Source organism: Haliotis asinina, chromosome 1 (assembly GCF_037392515.1).
Source record: "Haliotis asinina isolate JCU_RB_2024 chromosome 1, JCU_Hal_asi_v2, whole genome shotgun sequence".
In the NCBI taxonomy this organism is placed as follows: Eukaryota; Metazoa; Mollusca; class Gastropoda; order Lepetellida; family Haliotidae; genus Haliotis; species Haliotis asinina.
In genome coordinates this window covers 31,048,469-31,066,661 of record NC_090280.1, presented here as the reverse complement: position 1 = coordinate 31,066,661, position 18,193 = coordinate 31,048,469, and the positions used below count along the sequence as shown (strand labels likewise).

General features: G+C 41.3%; 2 protein-coding genes across 2 annotated transcripts; one reads left to right on the top strand and one right to left on the bottom strand.

Moving 5' to 3' along the window:
* Window positions 1–284: 284 nt before the first annotated feature.
* LOC137271812 (uncharacterized) lies at window positions 285–10,103 on the top strand. Its single transcript, XM_067804217.1, has 10 exons — window positions 285–662; window positions 1,322–1,672; window positions 2,347–2,388; window positions 2,822–2,869; window positions 3,497–3,541; window positions 5,560–5,935; window positions 6,233–6,336; window positions 9,299–9,341; window positions 9,534–9,583; window positions 9,988–10,103. Exons 1-10 carry the CDS (start codon window positions 449–451, stop codon window positions 10,101–10,103), a joined length of 1,389 nt encoding a protein of 462 aa, XP_067660318.1. The 5' UTR covers window positions 285–448.
* A 242-nt stretch (window positions 10,104–10,345) lies between these two features.
* LOC137271802 (ankyrin repeat domain-containing protein 50-like) lies at window positions 10,346–12,714 on the bottom strand. Its single transcript, XM_067804207.1, has 2 exons — window positions 11,611–12,714; window positions 10,346–10,624 (listed from the first exon to the last, which is right to left on the bottom strand). The coding sequence occupies exons 1-2, from the start codon at window positions 12,712–12,714 to the stop codon at window positions 10,346–10,348; spliced, it is 1,383 nt and encodes a 460-aa protein (XP_067660308.1).
* Between the last annotated feature and the right edge of the window lie 5,479 nt (window positions 12,715–18,193).

Below are 18,193 nucleotides of genomic sequence, written 5' to 3'. Positions count from 1 at the left end.
TACAGGTCACTGATGAATGATGTGAAGAGCCGGACGGACATTACTCTACCTTGACTTACTTATTGATTACTTTGTCTGTGTGCATGTATTCATTCTTGTTCATCCTCCAAGAATGTACTTCTCTAATGCCAGATATTCCACTTCTGTGTTCTGTAACTGCAAGCCGCTAGTTAAACATCTTGTGGAATCAGTCTTTACAAATGACGATTATCTGTACTTCTCCAAACACTGAGACCATGAATACGTAGTATCTATTTTTTTCTGTATATATTTTTCAGCCCCAGGGGCAAACCTGACCGCATCACCAAGCCAAGTAATAATCGGGGGCAATAACTCAACATCTCAGTTGACTGTCAGGTGTGGGCCAGATGCACTTGGAATAGCTATATTGTATAGTATAGAGATAGGCAAGAAATCATTTAATGACTCTAAACAGCCTATCATTCAGATGGACTGGCGAAATACATCAGTAACTGTAGTGAACACAAGTCTACAACAGCGGATGACAGCCTCGGGTTTTATCACTGGAGCAACAGGCAGTATACAGTTCATCCTGACAGATTTGAAACGTACAGATGTTTCGTCCACATACTACTGCAGCACGTTTTTCTTGGCGGAGACATCTGGAACTGCTGAGGCAACAGCCAACATCACAATCAGAGGTGCATAATGTGCAACTGAATCTGAAACGTTTCATTTCCTTCACACACGCACACACACTATATGCATACACGCACATGTGCGTGTGCGTGTGTGAGAACATTGAAACATATACAAAATATGGGAACGCCCAAAAATCTATCGTCATACATAAATAACGTCGTTAGGTCATTTATACGTATACTGAAAGGTAAATGCTAGTTTTGTGCGCGTAATGGGATTTTACAAGGCATGTTGGAACGTGCTGTGAAGCAACTGATTCAATATTCGTTGAGTTTGGGCGAAATAAAAAAATGTCAAAACCAGCGGAAAACAAGTTGCATTTACCTTACAATTGATATATTTTTGAGTTTTTAATCACATTTCTTAGTGTTCTTGTATCATTTATAATTGTAATTCTTGGTCAGTATGAAATATTCTTAATTTGTCTCATAAGTGTATTGCTTGTTTATGAATATACGTGCTGATATGCGTCACAATTTATTATTGAATGCATTTAAACAATCTAAGCAGGAGCGATTGATGCAAACCAACTGAATATCTATGCACCATTTATACAATGCCCATTGCATTCGTGTATGGCTTTAATAACTGTAATGTTAATATCGGCATTCGTCTACGTCGATTGGCCCGAATGCTGATGTACACTGCTTTCTTACAGCTTATCCAGAGCATATAGAGATGTTCCCAAGTCCTGACAGACTCAGGTATGATGATGGTCAGCGCATCTCATTCAGGTGTACAGGAAGGATTGGGAGTCAGTTTGATGAGAACAACCTCCAGAACCCCTGGACATGGGAGTGGCGATCGATAGGCAATGAGTTCAGCTCCTGGACACGGTATCCCAATGACCAAAACATCACCTACGACCCCCCTACTTCATCGGCAGAATGTCAGTATACAGGGGCGTCCACACTGGTGCATGTAATCTCGAATCTAGACAATGGAAGACAGTTCAGATGTTCTGTCCTAAGTGCAGATTACAGTGCAAACAAGACTGTTTACATTGTTGGTAAGATGTAATAGTTGTTATTTTTTCACCGTTGACATGTGTTCGGTTTACGTCATTGGTAAGATTTCACAGTTGAGATTGATCGATTATACATTGCATTTAACTGGTACAAAATAAGGTTTACACATAACGAGGACACAGGTCTCTAATTTGTTGTTAAAATGTCATTACAACCGTGTTAGGCTGCATAAAAATAATTAAGTGTTTCCCGGGCACATTTGTTTCAGAAGTGAGGAGAGCGGTAGGACTTTTTAAACAATTTTGATTGAAAAAAGATACGAGGGAGATACACATTCTTATTTTTTCTCTCAGAAATAGCGTTTGGAAAGGTAATGAGTTGTAGATTCAGTCACACTTGTTGCTACAGACACACATTCATATAGTGGACAAATTGACAATTTATTTTAATGGCAATAAAAATCTGTTATGCGGACAAATAAATGTGACGCGCCGATACACGAGAAACATATTACTTGTTTTATTTACCCTTAGCTATTCTATCTCATGAAGAGCTTCATGTCTTAGTCAAATATATCGTTTGTCCACCCAATCTTAATTAAGCCCACATCTTATTAGTAGCGTGCAGACGAACCCAAATGTCTGCCGGATAAGCCATGCAACGACAGAAACAAAGGCTCATGACTACCTCCTATATGCTTTATGTCTCTTCATAGGTCCAGCAGGACCAGTTACAGGTACACCTGGACCGAATACAGGTGATAAGTTTTGCATAACTGAAACAAGTCAAGAGTGGTTCATATATGTTTACATCCACTAAATGTCTAAATCTAAGAAACGTTCCTTTTTAAAGAAACAGTTTCATGTTCTGCTTCTGTTTCTCTTCTGTCAAATCTGTCATGTCAACAAAGGTCCCCGTCTGCTACTGCAGGGGAAATAACTCTTGATGAAGTAAAGTTCATCCCAGTCATTTCAATCCTACAAGAGTTGCTTCCTATGCTGAATAACGTACTACATGTAATGTAATGTAACACCTTTTTTAAAAGTGTATGATCAGTTGTAGGCAAAGCTTTTATCAATAATTTCTGGAAAAACTGTTTATGTCAGCCTGGTACACCATTCATATTAGCAGGACAACAGCAAAGACAAAGAATCAGAACTATCTCCTAACTGCTTTATATCTTTTGTCAGCTGACGCAGCATCACAAGTTAAGTCTCATCCCGACCTGCTTCTAAGTGGTGAGTTTTGTGCAGTTGAAAGAGCTGCTTACACGAGTTGACATTGACGATCATTATAAAGAAGTCACACTGGCACATATTTCAGACAAACGCTTTTTTATACCACGACGAAGAACAATCATACAGAATGCTATTCTTAAAATGGAACGAACTCATTTATGACCTTATATATATCAGGCCTGTACTATGAATGTGTCCTGCATATGAACCTTCATGTTAGCAGCGTATATCATGCAGGTCAGCAGGAAACCAACAGAAGAGAAAGGATCAGGTGTAATTCCTTTTTAGGTCAACAGAAAGAAAGCAACAGCGGGTATATAACTTGACACTGATAAGCATTATAAAGACTTTTCACTGCCACGTATTTCAGACACTGATGATCATACGCAATACTGGCTATCTTCAGACTAAAATCTACATTTTCCTTCTTTAACATATATTTCTTATTGGAACTAAAAACTAGTGATTGTGGTCGAGTGCAGTTCCTGTTGTATCGTCTCTGTTTACAATCAGCTTGAATTTGTTATAAATACGAACGTGTGTTAGCAGTGTATGTCATGCATGTTAGCAGGGAAGCCACAAAAGCGATATCAGATCTATCTCTTAACTGCTACATATTTGTTTCAGGTCAACAACCACCACGATCAACAACTCCTGTAAATCCCTCAAGTGGTGAGTTGTGTGTGACTAGTTAATTTGCACATGTAACCAGAGTGTGATTTTCAGAAATGTCCAAAAATATTGTCCAGTTGTCTGTTGTGTTGTCCAAAAATAATGCTCTGCTTTTAAAGATATATGCCGCGATGAGTTTTGTGTGACTAGTTAATTTACAAATGTAGCCCGAGTGTAAATTTCAGAAATGTCTTACGCATTAATAATGTAATACAGTATCATTCAAGCATATATAAGCATGAGTTTTTTTGTATTTCTAATTTCCCTAACGGTGCCTTTACACAGTGCTAGCAGTTTGAACGCGTACCTATGTATGGTAATCTACCTATAGCTGTTTGCGATCAATATCACATTTTTACATTGTATTGTTCAAAAATAATGTTCTACTTTTAAAGATATATGCTGGCTAGTTTAAACTTATTTTGTGATGATCTTTCATAATATCATAATTTTACTGACCTACGTTTAAAGGAATGAAGATTTTTATGGATATCAACTTCTTTATGAGAGAACACAACGTTTCGGAGTTAATGCTTACTCCTTCATCAGGTGATTGAGAAAGGGATACAGAGGTGTATTTATATGTACAGGTAAAACAATAACAAAGTAACAAGTGGAATGAGTTAACGAAAGCTAGTATAAACAAGCACTGATAGGACGCCGATAGTTAAGATAACAATGATGGAAGCCAATGGTAATGCATTACAGTTGATTGGATATGTTTACATAACACAGATACGGGGTAAGGACGATGTACATGATTGGGGATGAGGATGGAAGCCAATGGTGATACATTACGCATGATAGGATGATGTACATAACACACGATAGGGGGTGAGCATGTTTACATGAGGGTTGATGATGTACAAACACAAGTAGGTAAGGATGTACTCGGGTAGATTGGCTATACATGAATTACATAGATAGAATGTACACAGGTAGATGAGATTAATTTATCAATAAGTCCCAGGCACTTGGTAGGTACACTCCTTGGTCGCGGTTGATGGCTGGTTCCTGTCTCCGGATCTCGATGGCCTCTTGCAGTTTCCTTTGGCGCCAGTTGTTGTTGTTGGTAGATAGTATCCTAGTGTCCTCCCATCGAATTGAGTGTTCAGGGTTCTTGAGAATGTGTTCAGAGATGGCCGATTTCTGGTCGAGTTTCCTGACTGAGGTCTGATGTTCCTTCATTCTGGTGTTGATTGGTCTCAACGTTTCTCCAATGTATAGGTCGCCACAGTTGCAAGGGATCTGGTAGATGCATCCTCTCGGGTTAGGGTGTTCACAGCTGGGTCCTTTACCGTTGGCTTTTAGGTAGGTCTTGATGGTCTTGCCACTGGAGAAGGTGACATCGATGCTGGCTTTGGTCTTGATGAGGCGTGATATTTGATGACTGATGGGGCCAAGGTAGGGTATGGTTACTCTGATGGGTGATGGAGAAGGTTTGGGGCGGGGTTCTCGGTCCTTAAGGGTCTTGTTGATGGTGGCTGTGACGAGCTGGGGAGGGTAACCGTTGAGTGTGGTGAATGTCTTTCTGAGGTGGTCCAGTTCATTGTTTAGGGCATCGGGGTGGCAGAGGGGCTTTGGCACGTCTGGTAAGGGTGGCGATGATAGCTTGCTTGATCTGAGGATGGTGGCAGGAGTTGTAGTGGATGTACTGGTCGGTGTGCGTCGGCTTGCGGTAAATTGAGGTTCTAAGTCCATCGTCTGTGGTGTGGAGGGATACATCGAGGAAGGGCAGGTGTTGGTTGGTCCCAAAAAGACATTGAAACCAGCAGAAGTCACCTACAAGACACCCTCGAGTCTGATCTCTACCACAAGACCCAGTCCTTAGCAGAGAAGACCAAGCAGCACCTCCATGAGAAAGTGAAAACTACCCACATCACCAAGTTCACCCAGTTACGTCCTTCCACCTCCAACATTCCTGAAGCTGACAACAACAACACCAACCTCAAGACAGTCATCAACCTCAGCAGCAAGCCTCTCACACCATCTCAGACATCCCTCCTTGATCAACACAGATGCCTTCATCACCAGCATTGAAAGTGGACTTCAACAACTGGCTCCCAATGGCAACGTAGACTACCTCCGACACCAGATTATAGACACCATCAAGCAAGCTCCCAAGCCCCGCCCCAACCTCACGCACCAAGAGAGACAGGCCATCACCGAACTCAAGAAGGATGACAGCATCACCATCACCGAAGCTGACAAGGGCAAAGCAGCAGTCATCATGGACACCCCGGAATTCCTCCAGCTCGTCGACAACAGCCTCTCAGACACCACCACCTACCTCAACATCAAGAAAGATCCGACGGCCAGACTGGAAAGACAACACAAGAAAACCCTGAAGGACCTCCATGAGAAGAGAGAAATCAACGACATCATCTTCAACCAGCTGAACCCTATCAACTCCCAAGCCCCATACGGAAGAGCCACCATCAAGATCCACAAGAACCCGCCCAAAGCCCGGATCCTAGTCTGCTCAAGAGGTTCAGTTTTCTACAACACCGCCCAGTTCCTCACACGTCTCCTCGCTCCACTTGGCAAAGATGGCAAGTCCTACATCAGCGACTCTTCATCCTTTGTCAACCAGCTGAAAGAATCCAACCCCACAGGCACCATGGTCAGCTACGACGTCGTGGACCTCTTCACCAACATCCCACTAGAAGAAGCCCTGGACATCCTTCGCAGCAAGTTAGCCAACCGGATAGAAGACTTGGACACCCAGCTCACCATAGACAGCATCACCAACCTCACCCGCAGCTGCTTTGACACCTCCTACTTCACATTCAATGGTAAGATATACAAGCAGATCCACGGTCTCCCCATGGGCTCACCTCTCTCTCCTCTCATTACAGAAATCTTCATGACCTCCTTCGAGGAAGCAGCCCTCTCCACAGCTCCGTTCCAGCCCCTCTGTTGGTATCGCAAAGTCGACGACACCTTCACCACCATCGCCTATGACAACGACCCCAATGAGCTCCTCAACCACCTCAACGACCAACATCCAAGAATCAAGTTCACCATGGAGACTGAGACCAACCAACACCTGCCCTTCCTCAGTTTACCGCAAGCCGACGCACACCGACCAGTACATCCACTACAACTCCTGCCACCATCCTCAGATCAAGCAAGCTATCATCGCCACCCTTACCAGACGTGCCAAAGCCCTCTGCCACCCCGATGCCCTAAACAATGAACTGGACCACCTCAGAAAGACATTCACCACACTCAACGGTTACCCTCCCCAGCTCGTCACAGCCACCATCAACAAGACCCTTAAGGACCGAGAACCCCGCCCCAAACCTTCTCCATCACCCATCAGAGTAACCATACCCTACCTTGGCCCCATCAGTCATCAAATATCACGCCTCATCAAGACCAAAGCCAGCATCGATGTCACCTTCTCCAGTGGCAAGACCATCAAGACCTACCTAAAAGCCAACGGTAAAGGACCCAGCTGTGAACACCCTAACCCGAGAGGATGCATCTACCAGATCCCTTGCAACTGTGGCGACCTATACATTGGAGAAACGCTGAGACCAATCAACACCAGAATGAAGGAACATCAGACCTCAGTCAGGAAACTCGACCAGAAATCGGCCATCTCTGAACACATTCTCAAGAACCCTGAACACTCAATTCGATGGGAGGACACTAGGATACTATCTACCAACAACAACAACTGGCGCCAAAGGAAACTGCAAGAGGCCATCGAGATCCGGAGACAGAAACCAGCCATCAACCGCGACCAAGGAGTGTACCTACCAAGTGCCTGGGACTTATTGATAAATTAATCTCATCTACCTGTGTACATTCTATCTATGTAATTCATGTATAGCCAATCTACCCGAGTACATCCTTACCTACTTGTGTTTGTACATCATCAACCCTCATGTAAACATGCTCACCCCCTATCGTGTGTTATGTACATCATCCTATCATGCGTAATGTATCACCATTGGCTTCCATCCTCATCCCCAATCATGTACATCGTCCTTACCCCGTATCTGTGTTATGTAAACATATCCAATCAACTGTAATGCATTACCATTGGCTTCCATCATTGTTATCTTAACTATCGGCTTCCGATCAGTGCTTGTATATACTAGCTTTCGTTAACTCATTCCACTTGTTACTTTGTTATTGTTTTACCTGTACATATAAATACACCTCTGTATCCCTTTCTCAATCACCTGATGAAGGAGTAAGCATTAACTCCGAAACGTTGTGTTCTCTCATAAAGAAGTTGATATCCATAAAAATCTTCATTCTTATGTATTTTCACTTCTAAATGACATTCAAAGACTTGATACGTTTAAAGGGATTTACGGAACACATGTCTGCATATTGAATTCAGAACTAGTTCTAGTCACGATGTGGTTGAAATATTTTAAGTGACTTCAAATCACTCACTTACTCAATGAATCTGCATCGCTGTTTCTTCCATCGTTGTTGCCTCAATATTTTTAGTATAATCTAATACCCACTGCTATGTTTCGTTTGTCATATGACCCTGTCTTATTTCAATATATAGGTTGAATTGGTAATGTCAACATTCTCTTCTACAAAACGTATACAGTGTTCATTGTAAGAAATAATGAGGGTACTTAACGTTCTGTTTTACGTACCATCAAGTATTCTGTCCTTCATACAGATACTTAAAAGGGATAAACTAAAATTGTAAAGGAAGATAAAATGCACATAACTTTAGTCTGTAAGTAACTGAGTCATGTCCTGGAGATTCAGTGACTGAGCGCACTGAGAAAGATGAGTGTAAACAAGGCAACGTATCATGCAAACAGGTTGATCATGGATTTATCCCTTTGTCTTGGGCATGATGACAAAAATGAGATATACGGTATTGAGCACTTTTTCCATGACCCAGGAAGACAATTGAGAGCATTCCCAACTGTCCTAAACGAACATTTCCAAGAGATTCTGTAAAGTCTGTTTGGATATTATTGACGTATGGTCAAGGCTGGTACTTAGGCTGCAAGTAATGAACATAAGGGAAGACTTTTACGTAGGCGTATTGAAAACACGGTAATTTCATCTTCCACTGAACCTAAACAAAACATTGCATCATAACAATTATCGTAATTATTACGACGTTCGGTTACAGTTAGACTGTCATGTAGCAATAGAAATACATTTTCTGCTTCAAATGACAGTGACGTGTGTTCGGGACAACCAGCAATCCTCTCTTGGTGTAGGAGTGACTATAGGCGTGTGTGTGGTGCTGGCCGTTGATGCCATCTGTCTGAGTTTGGCCTTCGTCGTCAGAGAAAAAATACTACAATGCATATCACGTAAGTACTTAAGTGTCAAATGTTTTGAGAATGTTTTACAGTCTCACGACAAAGGGAGGTATATACGTGTACGGTTGTAACAGTGGCGATCCATCATAGACGGGAATTCTCCCTTTGAGCTAAACGTTATATTTTTAGAATTATGGGAACACCAGATTCTGGACGGGAACGATATGTTGGTACGAACACTGCATGAAATAGCGAAAAAGGAATAACGCTATGTAAGAGAAGAGAGTTTGATGGCAATAACCACAAAGGGTCATAAGGTGCGGAGTCGGACTGTTGATCTGTTGCAAATGTGCCGACCCAAAGTTAGACTTATTCACGAAGACAATGCATGCGTTTCCCCACCCAGACCTCAATGATACTCTAGGGATGGGGAGCGCGGATGGAAGTGCCAATTGGCAACTCATCTGTTCATAAATCTTACATTTCCTTGTTTCAGGAGAACAGAACACGAGTAACGCAGAGATGTCAGTATTGTCAAGGTAGGTTCATCTCTTCCAGAATTAATGATTCGAAACATTCATCTCAATATAACAGACATCCTACTTGCAAATTAACAACTTGTTTCGAGTGAGATCTCACGGGGATATAGGTTTATTAATTTGGAAATAAGACAGAACTATTCTGCAGCAAAATAAGCATTTTAAAGGAAATTCATTCTTTCTTAACTGCAGTCCACAAGCTCCCGCAACAGCGGTCGCACCAGTTCGAAACCAGACACCAGGTCAGATTTCTATCAGTGTACATTATAACTACATAAGTGAACAACAAAGAAGAGCCCAATCAGTAACACTAGAAAATAATTTCTTCCGTGCTTGGTATAAAAACTAACGAAATATGATGTGTCGTTGTGATGGACATGGGGGAAAACAAAGCGCCCTTGAGCAGTTGAGCTGGCGAACTGGATATCGGCGCTGTGCAAATGTCTAGTATAAATACTAACTGTTGATTCTTCTTGAGTCAACTGAATCTTTGTCACTTTCCCATTGGCATGAATCCAAGCTTCCTCTTTTAGTCATGGGTTTGACAACGTTTATGCCAGACGATCCGGAAAAGGTGACCCATCACCGACTGTGACTGGTAAAACGACATTGTTAATGTATTCAGTATGCACATTTCTTCTTCAAGGTGTGGGCGATGTGCACGAAGTACCAGTTGACAGGAACGACTACGATGTCCTACAGAGAGAGGCTGCCGACATCCCCAACACTTATGAGATGATACGAACATACCAAAATGTATGAAACGAGGAGACAGGGAAGACCAACTCACGAAGAAAAATCTCGTTTTTCGAACATTTGACTTACATGAAACATTGACTGTACATAGACATCTCAAAATCTGAATTAAAGACTATCCTAGTTCAAAGTATCATTATCTGAGCATGTCTAAGACAGCACGGTTTCTCGTACGACAAAATCTAAGACCTCACTCAAAGACTTTCATTATGAGAAAAATCCAAGAAACTTGGGGAATACTACATCCATCAACTGGGATCAAGAGTATTTCGTATCTCTACCGTACCTGCCATCAAGTTATCAAGGATTCCTATCAGACATAATCCTTCTCTGAGATCCTTGTGAGCTTGTGAGCCATGCTGAAATGACGAACCATCGCCGACTGTTACCGGCACAACAACATAGTTAATGTTTCCTCTGCACACTCCTGCAAAAGTGTAGGTGATGGGTACGAAGTTCCAGTGAACAGGAGCGACTATAATGTCCTCTAAAGAGGAACTGCTGACGTCCCCAATACCCATGAGAAGCTATGAACATATCATGATATGTCAAACGAGCAAACAGATCGTCACATCCTGAATGAAAGGTCACCGTAGTTCAAATGAGCACTGTTTCTGTAATATTCTCAATGTTTTCTTTGCTGACAATTTCTATAAAATGTCAGCAATCATAACTATATTTCACATGTCTGTATCATGTGTATGTATTACACGTTAATATGTCGGTATCGCTTATATGTATCCTACACGTTAACATGTCCATTTCAGTTGTATGTATTCTACACATCAATATGTCTGTATCAGTTATATGTATCCTTCGCGTTAATATTTATATTTCAGTTGTATGTATCACAAACGTCAATATGTCTGTATCAGTTTCATATATCCCACACGTCAATATCCTGTATTACAGGTATGTATCACAGACGTCAATATGTCTGTCTTGCTTGTGTTTATCCCACACTTGATTATACCTGCATCACGTGTATGTATTCTACACGTGAATATGTCTGTGTCACGTGTTTGCATCCTACATGTCAATATGTCTCTATCACATGCATGTATGACACACGTCAATATAAATGTATTACTTCTATGTATCCCGCACGTCAATATGTCTTCATCACACGTGTGTCTTTGTAGTGAACAAAAGGTCACCCTTTACAGTAAAGCATCTGTTATATGTGAGCACCGTGTGACACAAGTAGGTCCACCACGTCTTGGTGTCTTCTCGCTTTCTTGACTGCTGAGTGTCCCCTTTTGTTCTTGACGTTGATGTCCACAATACTAACTGACAGTATATATCTCACTACCTCCAAATGTCCCTTAGCGCTAGCTAAGTGAAGAATGTTGTCACCCTCTCTGTCTGTGAGTGACAGGTTAGCTCCATGTTTTACGAATAATTCAACCAATCTTTTATGCCCTTCGTTTCCTGCCACCATCACTGGTGTCCACTTGTGCGATTCCCTGCTGTTTATGTCCACTGCGTTCTGAGAGAGGACATATTTCATTACATCCACAGATCCTCCATGACAGGTGTAGTGAAGGATGTTTTCATGGTCGATGTTTCTGAGAGACAGACTAGCTCCCTGTTTTACAAGAAACTCAACCAATTCTTTATGTCCCCCAATTCCTGCTAACATAACTGGGGTCCTTTTTCTATATCCTCCACTATCGATGTCCATCGTGTGCAATGACATGATGTACTTCACTACATCAAGATGTCCTTCCCAACAGGCCGGGTGAAGGATAGTATTGTGGTTGTTATCTCTGATTGACAGACTAGCTCCATGTTTTACAAGAAACTCAACCACATCTTTATGCCCCCTCTTTCCTGCTAATATAACTGGTGTCTTTCCTACAAGTCCCCCACTGTTGAAGTTCACTGTATCCAGTGAAGTGATGTACTTGACCACATTAAGATGTCCTTCCCAACAGGCCAGGTGAAGGATATTGTTGCGGCTGTTATCTCTGAATGACAGATTAACTCCATGTTTCACAAGAAATTCAACCACTTCTGTATGTCCCCCCTCACCTGCTAACATAACTGGTGTCCTTCTTTCATATCCTCTCCTGTTGATGTTCATTGTGTCCAGTGACATGATGTACTTCACCACATCAAGATGTCCTTCGCTACAGGCTAGGTGAAGGACGTTGTTGCCGCGTTTATCTCTGAGGTACAGATTAGCTCCATGTTTTACGAGTAAATGAACCACTTCTGTATGTCCATTCTGACCTGCTATCATCACTGGCGTCTTCTTGCGATATCCTATACTGTTGATGTCTACTATATCCTTTGAAAGGATGTAGTTCACCACCTCTGCATCTCCTCCAAGACTGGCACAGTGAAGGATGTTGCCACCTGTTCTATCCACAAGTGATACGTCAGCTCCTTTGTCTACAAGGAGCTCCACCACGTCTTTATGCCCGTACTCCGCTGCCAGCATCACGGCTGTTCTTCCACAACGGACTTTGTCATTAATGTCCACCGTGCGTTGTGATAGGACATATTTCACCACCTCTACATCTCCCACGAGGCAGGCTGAGTGAAGGATGTCGATACCGAAGCCATCGATAATTGTTACGTTAGCGCCTCTGCCTACAAGTAACTCCACCATTTCTCGATGTCCTCCACCGGCTACCCATATCGTAGGTGTTCTACCAACCCATTGCTGACAATTACCATCCGAGAATTTCCCCCTTGACAGGTCCCTTGTAGTATGAGTGACACATAGTGATGGAACTGTAACAGAAAGGTAATCTCTATTCAAATCTTGGACGACAGTTTGGAATGTACAAAATTCAAACTGTTGACTATTATATCCGAAACCGGGAGACCCCCTTTGATTAGGACGATTAGGAGATTAGGATGGCACAACGGTTAGGTGACAATTACGATGATTGTTTACTTCAGTTTGACTCATGCACATTAGCCATGAGTTGTAATTGTGCCTAATAGGCAGTTTCAGAATTTGGATACTTCACTTCAAGGAAGTGGTTACTTTTTCTTAGTTAACTGTATGAACTGTAGATGTGTTAAACTGTGTGACGTTTAAGTATTAATTCACTCACTCACTTTGTAAAAATTCATGACAAGTGTAACTGCACAGTTATTATATTTCAGCGCGGCACAGGGCATGAACCACCTTGTGACCGAAATGACAAAGAACAGATAATGTTAGACAGTCATAAATGAGAATGTTTGCGATATCAGAGATTTTGAACAAAGCATATTTGGGATTCCTGAGTAACTGATAGATTTTACGGATGAATGGGTGGATGGATAGATGGATGAATTATTAGCTGTCAAACCAAAAAAAAACAACAAAACGTGGTGTAATTAACAAAGGTACGTAATCATAATAATATGAATAATAAAATTAACTTAGCTACTCAAACGAATACGATACCATATACGGTATCAGTAGAAAGAAGTGTTACAGTGTTATTTTCATTGATACTGTAATCTTTAACACTAGCAGTGATTATAGAAATTAACTTAGGCAAAACCCAAGCCCTTGGTGATGAACTGCATGCATACATGTTTTGATTTGTCATCGTTGGTTCAAAGTGTGTAGGGCATCAGAAAACCCTGAACAGAGCACTAATGCTCTCAATTTGCCTATGTTTCCATTATTTTTGGCAGTGCCTGTACAAATAATTAAAGACTATATGATGCAAATCATCACGACGACTTTAGGCCTTAGTGCCTTCAGAAGATCTACCATTAACAGCTCTCTTTACGATACCTAGCTCAACTCTTTCAAGCCATTCTGGTTAAGACTGTGTTTTTATCTTTTGTATGAGGACCTTATTATAAGAAACAAATCATCATTCCTACCCTTGGAATACTATAATAAATATCAAAGATCATTGGAAAATCAACAATAATCATGGTGATCACCATCACTTGCTAATGATTCCCAGATCTACAAGGTCTTCTTACCAACTGTGGATCAAGCGACGCCCGCGTTGAACGACCTACAACAATGCTGTGAGGAAACCATGAGCTGGATGTTTGACAACATGTTGAAACTGAACAGCTCAAAGATCGAGTGCATTCTACTGGGTCCTGCAAAACGTTGCTCCCAGTACTCATTGAATGCTCTCGATTTTGAAAGTAAGAGATCATGATGTCATCCTTGATTCCGATCTATCTTTGTATGATCACGTATCTCATCTCTTGGATCTGTTTTTGCAGCTCTACTTAATATCACTTACATTAGCAATGCCTGACTATGGAATCAGGAAAAACTATCACCTTACCCCATGTAATGACGCGCCTGGACAATTGTAACTCCCCCCACCCACCACCCCCCACCCCCCACCCCCCACCCCCCACCCCCCGCCGGTGCAAACAAATCACGAACCCAAAATGCTGCTGCAAGTGCCGTCAATAGATCGGAGACGTTTTACCATATCTCTCTCGTCGTTCAGTCTCTTCAGTGGCCTCCAATCAAGAACCGCATTACTTCAAACTCCTCTGCCTCACTTACCACTGCCTGTCTGGATGCGCTCCGGCTTATCTCCCCAATCGTCTTATGCCATACAAACCCGCTAGAAACCTTCGTTCTCAGGACAGTAACTTTCTGCTTGTTCCTAGAGTTAACAGTGTTCGCTACGGCAGGAGATCATTCGCCTATGCAGCTTCAACTGTCTGAAATTATCTGCTCCAATCTCTCCGGACTTCTCTAACTTCCGATCAAACCTGAAAACTCACCTCTTTCAAATGTCTTTCTAATTGTGCTGAACTCTTTGTATAGTGTAGCGCTTTCAGCACGCTTCAGTATGGATATATGCGCGGTAGAAATGTCCTATTATTATTACTACCTGAAATTCCTGATGTTAAATTTAACCCAATTACATTTCTACCACCGATATTCAGAAGCATATCTTTAAGATTTGGTACTCGTGAAGGGGAAGAACTCCGCGGTATGTACAAGGCAACGCTAATGACTTCGATTTGACGTCCTTGTTGATGCTATGTGGTGGGTGGGAGCAGGTATGCTGAATCTTTTTCCTTTCATCATGTTACCACAGCAAGCTGATTCAACTATAAATAAGAAAAACACACCAGATCGTCCAAATGAAACTGATTCATGAAACAGTGACTCATGGGCTTGATTTCTGGCTATTGCACAGAGTTTCTGCCAATTAAACTAAAGCCTTTTTGCCATTTTAAGGGTACTTGTGGAGAAATAAGAACTATTACTCGTCTCCGTATGGGATAGCTTCTTGTGGACTGTGCACGGAGACAGGAATCTCTGAAACTGTTGTCAGTTAAAGAGCCTTTTGCCAATACTGCAATTGTTGTTTGTTGTGTCTTTGTACATAACACTAAACTCCTGTCATGGTATCCGAGATCCGAGACAGAGCTCATTATCTATCTGATATGTCAGAGGAGGACATTGCAGCAGAACCTTACGATCAGGGATTGCCAACTGTTAGGGAATTGTAACAAAAACAAACATATTTATTGCCTCACGACCGTTCGTCTCTCCCCTAGTCAATTAAACCAGGTTATTTTAACATCTCAGTGGATGTGTATATATGTAATCCATTTGGATGTTACAAATATCAGCATTTCGGACAAATCGTGAAGTAACACTGTGTATATCGTTGTGGTTATCACCATGGTTGTTCTGTCAACAAAATAGTGTGTGCTAACTGCTTCATCAATAAGCCGCCTGTTTCAACGAGAATCTAAAATTATGAAACTAAAATATGAAAAACATGTTCCATACAACGCAACATAGCTGTTAATAAATCAAACGTCAACTCCGTCAGACGTCACCATTGCTACAGTCAATCGCTCTGTTGCATCATGCTCCATTTCCCGTCAGGAAACTTGCCATGACAACATCAACTCTTGTAGCTTCAGTCCTCCAAACGTCTCCTGCAGTCACTCAATCTACGTCCGCATCTCACACAGAAATTAAGACTGAAAAAAATCTGAAATATGTCTTCACCCAGCAAATACAAATTGAACTGAGGAATCTTTTTACCCTCCAACACCAAAATGGCGGGTTGGTCTGGGCGAGGTTATCCACTATGTCAGCATTTACAGCGTCACAAAAGAAATCTTACCCTCCACACAGACAGCGGTACCTCGACGTATCTCCACACACCGGGTGTTCAATGTACAGGCCATGAGGGCGCACGCACCTGCTGGAAACTGCAACAAACATACCAGCAACATCTCGCTGTAACAAGGTGTCTTTTTCACGTTCAAAGTATATTAATCTGACATTTCGTAGTGTATATGTTCGTTTTGAATAATGGCTAAATGTCTCTAAATTGTCAACGGCTGAAGTAATGTCGTAAATCCAACTAAGGTCCATTCAGGTTGCAAAAGTACTGTAAGTGTCTATGGTCTCTAGTAAGGCGATCTACCTTTAGTTGTTGGCAACGTATGGCCTATAGTACATTTTGTATTGTGTTGTTCTCTCTTATGATATCGTTCTGTGATAACTTGCTAGTTTTATGTTAATACCTCCGATATGCTAGTAGCTTTACCGTTTTATCTATGATATAACAATCAATTGTTATCGTCACGATAAAGTTGGAATATTACCTATATGATGATGAATGTTTTGACTCACTCACTCACTCACTCATACTTCACTGTGTGGTCAGTTACAATTCCTTTAGTAGCACGCACCTGCTAAGTGCTAGAACAAACATGTAAATCCTCAAATTCCAATCCCTCGTAACGATAGTGTTCTTGTCAGTCGTATGATTGGTGTGACGTTCATGAAAGGTAGCAAAAGAAATAAACTCACAGTAACTGCACCTGTTTAATTAACTGGTCGTACACACTGACATTTGAAAACAGCTTGAAATGTCATGGTTCTTTTTGCAAATATTCAGTTTCAAATACTAATTTAATTAATCATTGTGAAAGATGTCTTTATAATTCGACATCACTTTTCTCACGTAATTTCGTGTATCTTATGACGTGCTTTCGTTATGATGTAAGCTTTGTTTTAACCGTTTTGCTTTTTAATACATAAATGCTGAACATTAATAGTTTCATATAACATAAAATATCTTACTTTGTGTCCTTGCTTTGAGTAAGGAATATATCCCTCCGGCTCGGCACAGTCCATCCAAGTCTTGCCTGGAAGATAACAAGCAAGCTTGTCAGTGTTGTATGCAATAACCAAACAGCCTCCTCTTTCAATACATATTTGTTTGCATAGTTTGATTCCAATCCCGTAGACAACGTCCAGTCCTGCCATTTGTCCACTTGAGTAGTGGATTGCGAGGAACAGAATTAGAAGGATCATTTTCCCTAAGGGTCGATGGGTCATGTCGGCAAGTTACAGCGATGAGCCAGAGCTGTTTGGATGACTAACAGTAACCATGCACTTCATTTAAAATGTTCTCCAGTTGCAGAAGGTATTGGAACTTCTTGGAAGCGATCGTAGTGGAGAATCTACAATGTCTACCTCCTGGCAAGTGAAAACTGGATCGTCATATTTCTATAAATAGTATGATAATATCTTGCTGTGCATTATTCATTGCTGGCGTTATGAGCATGCCTGGTGTGGAGTTTGGCGCTATATAAATCGGCACAGTGAACTTTACTCATTATTTAATTAATACATGTTTGAAAAATAGAATTGCTACGTAACTTTTTATCCATGGTTTGTAAAAAGTTAAATATGTGAAAATGCGTAGCTTAATTGAACAGCTGAAATTGTTAGTGGATGTATCCTGAAAGGGGGTTGAAGTACTGTTAACCTATTGCTCTGTTGCGGTATTTAAGTTCCAAAACATTCAAATAAATTAGACTTGCCGAATATTTTAAATGCAGCATTTTAAATCATGTCTACTTTTAACAACAGTCACCAACGGCTGAAGGGATGATGTAAATGAGAGTAGGGTCCATGCACGTTAAAAAGGAATCCAGCATGGTGATCTACATCAGCATACAGGTGATCTGTTTTTATATCATATCGTTACACATCATGAGATGTTTTATAGTTAAAGGTCACATGCAACGTAAAACGCAACTTTGCTGATTCTGATACCTTTCGGTATGCACTTTCCGAAACAGATCGTCCAAAAAGCCAATTGAACCTAAAGTTGAAA